The 4,848-nt window shown below is 35.3% G+C and overlaps 1 protein-coding gene across 1 annotated transcript in view; it reads left to right on the plus strand.

The window, feature by feature from the left end:
• The window catches only part of LOC109820962 (polygalacturonase-like), a 3,167-nt gene continuing 1,091 nt past the window's right edge, over positions 2,773-4,848 (plus strand). The window contains exons 1-7 of the mRNA XM_020387160.1: positions 2,773-2,913; positions 3,025-3,156; positions 3,325-3,495; positions 3,598-3,618; positions 3,703-3,910; positions 3,983-4,064; positions 4,458-4,566. Of these exons, the coding sequence (XP_020242749.1) occupies positions 2,773-2,913; positions 3,025-3,156; positions 3,325-3,495; positions 3,598-3,618; positions 3,703-3,910; positions 3,983-4,064; positions 4,458-4,566 (864 nt within the window). The remainder of the gene's footprint in view (positions 2,914-3,024; positions 3,157-3,324; positions 3,496-3,597; positions 3,619-3,702; positions 3,911-3,982; positions 4,065-4,457; positions 4,567-4,848) is intronic.

A 4,848-nucleotide genomic window follows, 5' to 3' on the forward strand; every position in this document is an offset into this window, starting at 1 on the left:
TATCTAAACTTCAGTATAAACTTTTTATACTATAGTTCATAATTATATATTTAACTATACTAAATATAAGATTGGATGTTATGTGAAAATTTGAAGGGATATAGTTTATGTATGTATGCATGTAGATACACTTGTTGTCCTTTATTAGGATCTTCAGTGAACCATAGAGAATAAGTAGCACAAAATTTTATATGAAACACATCAACATAATTAGAACTATACATTTTAAAGAAAATGATACGTAACAAAGTTATTTTAGCATTAAAGAATAGATTCAGTGATATTGCACACAAAGAGTCTCTCTTTGTGAAATTATCTTTTTTCCTAAATCTTTTTGTCTCAATTTACCCCAAATATATAAGATGAAAAAAAACAAAGAGATGTGACTAAGAAATGAGTTTCTCCAATTATGACAACACACACCACTCTGAAACTTCAATTTAGATAATATAAATGCATTTATCTATGCACAGAAGTACTAAAAATGTGAATGGATGAAACTCATGTCCCAACTTCATCATGAGCTCCTCCGACACCTTCCTTCTCCATCAAAACCTTCATCACCACCTCCAAATCCACATCCCCTTCCTCGATCGAATTACTTACCACTACTTCCTTTGTCAGACCCACCATCTTTATCGAATCAACCACAATTACCCATCGAACCCAGCTTCTCCACCTCCTCTGACATCATCTCCGGCCCCTACTACCGAAATTGCCAAGCTCGCTACAACCACTTTCATCAAATTTACCTCAGCGCTAATACCGAGCTTGCCTCAATGGCAGAAGCAAGTCTTCTAGTATTTGAACTCCCCGTCTTCCTTCAATTTCCTTGCATTGGCAGAGCAAAGAAGAGTAGCAGGGGGGAGTAGAACTTAGATACTTTAATCATTTGATTTGACCTAGTATTTATTATATGAAGAGTGGTAGAGGGGGCCCTAGGAAGGAGACTATATAGGGAGTGAAACAAAATAGCTGGAAGTTGGAGGGGTTCGTGATAATTTGTTGGAGGTATCAAGAGGAGCTCACTTGTCAAAGGTGTTAATACACGAAAAGAAGCTTTCTAAACTGTTAATTTTCTTCTTTATGAAATGTTTCCATTAGAGAGACATCAAATTTTCACTCATTAGAAAATCTATGTTTTGTGGGGACTACTTAAGGTAGAATTAGAGAAGTGTGAACTATTTTCTATCTTGGTTTGTGTCTCTCAGACACTATAAACTATTGAAGTCTGAATAAAACGTTTCATCTATGCCTTTACATATGCGCACATAAACACCAAGTTATTGTTAACAAGTCGATTAAATAATGATTAATTTATTAATTTAATTAGAGTTACATAAATAATTATTTTAATTTTTATTTAAAACCACTTTAGATGAGATATAAACGTTATTTGCAGCTGATAAGCACTAAAAAATTAATGTTTAATTATAAACTTATACTATTAAAAATCTAATGTTTAATATAAATTTGTACTAGTATAATCTAATTGGAGTTGCATTATTACATAAATAATAATTCCTATAGTATATTAAAACAACATACACTTGATAATCTAATACTATTATGATAATTAATTTAATTATTATATTAGATTTATTTTATTTAATAATCTAAAGAATAGTTATACTATAGTATAAACCTTTAATTAATGTGATTTAATAAGATTGGGAGTTATGATAATAGAGTAAATTGGTTAATTTCATAAAAGATGAAGGGTATTTTTGGGAAATAAAAGTTTTTCCAGTGCTCCCTCTTTTAAAGGGAGAATGATTCTGCGAGTGGCAGTTACAATTAAGGGGATTAAAGTTTGGTTTAAGCGTGGTTGTCCTCCCAAATAAATGTAACTTTTTTCTGATAAATGTAACTTACACCATACCTTTTATACTTCACTCATTATTATTTTAAAACCATCAAAAAGTAATGAACTGTTACAATTTAGAAATATGACCTTTTAATTCTTATGGAAATATGAAACGACCAAAGCCCATCTCAAAACGGACTATCCGGGTCGGGTCCGTATACAAACCCATTAGCCTTGCACCCGTTAATTTTCTTCATTTATTACTCCGAGTGCTCCTCAAGCTCCGTCCACTGGCGGCAATGACAAGTGCTTCAGGTTGATGGGCGAACTACAGGGAGTCAATGTCGAAATCATTGGTGGGCTATTCATCTACTTCAAGGTCGTCGGTGGTGGGTGACGTGGCGGCGAGGGGAGATAGGGGCAGTGGATGCAGAGGTTGATGGGCTTGAGGGAGGAGGGGAAGTGAAGGGAGGGAAGAGGAGGAGGTTGGTGGTAGTGGTTGAGGGGAAGTGAAGGGAGGGAAGAGGAGGAGGAGGGGAGAGGGAGAGATCTCTTCTGAGCTCAGATGGAGGAGGAGGGGAGAGGGAGAGATCAGTTGGGGATGAAGGGTAGTTTAGGGTTTTTCAAATTTTTTGGATAAATACAGTACAAATAATGGGTGTATTGTACATTTGGGTTTAAAAATAAGTGGGATGTGATTTTGTGGGTCTATTGATGTTTTGAAAAGTGAATGGGTTTTTAAATAAGTTGGGGTAAAACTTTGGGTTAAAAGAGGATTTTCCCTTTATTTAAAGAACATGAGACTACCTAACATATAGAAACCACAATAACATTAATTGACATTGGCAGTTAAGAATTGCTTTCCACCTCCAAAATGAAACATACCATTTGCTTCTTCTATATAAATGCTTGAAAAAGGAGTCCTACAAGTTTCTTAGCATTCTCAATACTTGTATTGACAACAAATGAGTCAATATTTCTTTCTTATACTCTCAATTCTATTGCTCAACATTCACAATATCCAAGCTGAGGGTCTCAACAGGACAAGAGTGGTGAACGTCGATGATTTTCGTGCTAGACGCAATGGATCTATTGATGATAATGAGGTAAATCTTCGGAAATTTGAACTGCATTTTCTTTATGTTACATATTTATAAGAAGTTTTAATAAGATTTTTTTTTTTTAGTAATATTTTTTTAATGTTTATGTTACTGTAGGCATTTGTGAAAGCTTGGAAAGAAACCTGTTCGTCTTCTATTTCATCTGTCTTTATGGTTCCTCAGAACAGAGAATACCTTCTCAAGCCAATTAATTTCTCAGGCCCTTGCAAGTCTAATGTAAAATTTTTGGTGAGATATAATCTAACATAACTCATTAGCTAGGTATCTCATATTTAATGAATATTTTACATAAGCTCTTGAGGAGTTTCTGAGTAGTTTTCAAAGGTTTTTGACTAACTCCTTAGTAACTTGAGTTACATGAATATATATCTCCTTTGATTCTTAATTCTACATCAGATCAAGGGAAGAATTGAAGCTTCTTTAAATCCGTCAAATTGGAATGAATACGACCCAAGGCACTGGATCGTCTTCGATAATATAAAGAAGCTAGTAGTCACAGGTGGAGGGATCATCAACGGTAATGGACGTATATGGTGGCAAAATTCTTGCAAGAAGAATGAAGCCCTGGTGATCGTTTAATTCTTCATTTATTAGTTGATTTTGCCTGATATCTGATTCTTTCTATCGATGATTGAAGTAATCCTGCTTTATTCTTTCTTATTTGCTTAGCCCTGCACAGGTGCACCAACGGTATGTTCATCGCTCATTTGATAACGTTATATTCACAATTCAAGAGAAAAGGGAGATGGTAATAGCTTATATTGTGCTTCATAGGCTTTGACCTTTAGTGCATGCAAACGCTTGAGAGTGGAGAACCTGAGGATTAAAGATAGCCAACAGATGCATGTAGTAATAGAGAAATCGAAAAAGGTTGTAGTCTCGAAACTCTTGATAAAGGCACCAGAGAAAAGCCCGAACACAGATGGGATTCATGTAACACACTCGGAGAACGTGATCATAAGAAATTGCAAAATCAGAACAGGTGATACATCAAACACGCCGTATCTTTTCAGATCAATTCTTATCTAAGATAAAAGAGTTGGTGAATTTATAGGTGACGATTGTGTATCGATCGTGTCTGGATCGAAGAATATCGAAGTCAGAAACATCACTTGTGGTCCGGGTCATGGCATCAGGTTTGAAACTCATACCTATTGAAAAATCAGAAGCGTGCTACTAAGAGCATCTCCAACAGCTTCCCCATCTTCTTGAAATACTCAAATTTGGAGAATATAGAGCTTTTTTTTGGTCCAACAGATTCTCCATCTCATTCCCCAAAATAGGGAAGGAAGAGAAAAAATAGGGAGCCTTCCCCAAATCTGCAGCATTCTCCAAATTTTTGGGGAGAGCTTTATTATTGTAATAAATGCGATTTTTCAAAATGGGGAAGCTGTTGGAGTTGGAGCAAAAATAATTTGGAGAATATGACTTTTGTTTCTCCATTTTGGAGAAAATTTTGGGGAAGCTGTTGGAGATGCTCTAATATTTTTCTTTTAGCTACTTATTTCATGTGATTTGATGGTTATCAGCATTGGAAGTTTAGGGAAATATAACACAAAGGCCCATGTCAGAAATGTAGTGGTGGACACGGCCATTTTGAATGGTACAACAAATGGAGTTCGGATCAAGACTTGGCAGGTAGCAACATATAAGCCACCACCTCATTTAGTCAGTACATGATTCATCACAGTTCTTCTTTCGGTTAATTTCACAAAACCACCCTGAGCTTTGGGTTTTTTTTCATGAAACCCCATTGAACTTTTTTATCTCACAAAATTTTCCTTTAATTTTGGGTGTTGCACAAACCCCCTGAAGTTTAAACTTTTCTCAATGGATCCTCTACCTGTAATTAGCAAATAACTAAAATATCCCTGAAAGAGAAGACCAACAAATTTTATTTGGTTTTTTTGGGGTGGGGGT

Source organism: Asparagus officinalis, chromosome 8 (genome assembly GCF_001876935.1).
Source record: "Asparagus officinalis chromosome 8, Aspof.V1, whole genome shotgun sequence".
Taxonomy (NCBI): domain Eukaryota; kingdom Viridiplantae; phylum Streptophyta; class Magnoliopsida; order Asparagales; family Asparagaceae; genus Asparagus; species Asparagus officinalis.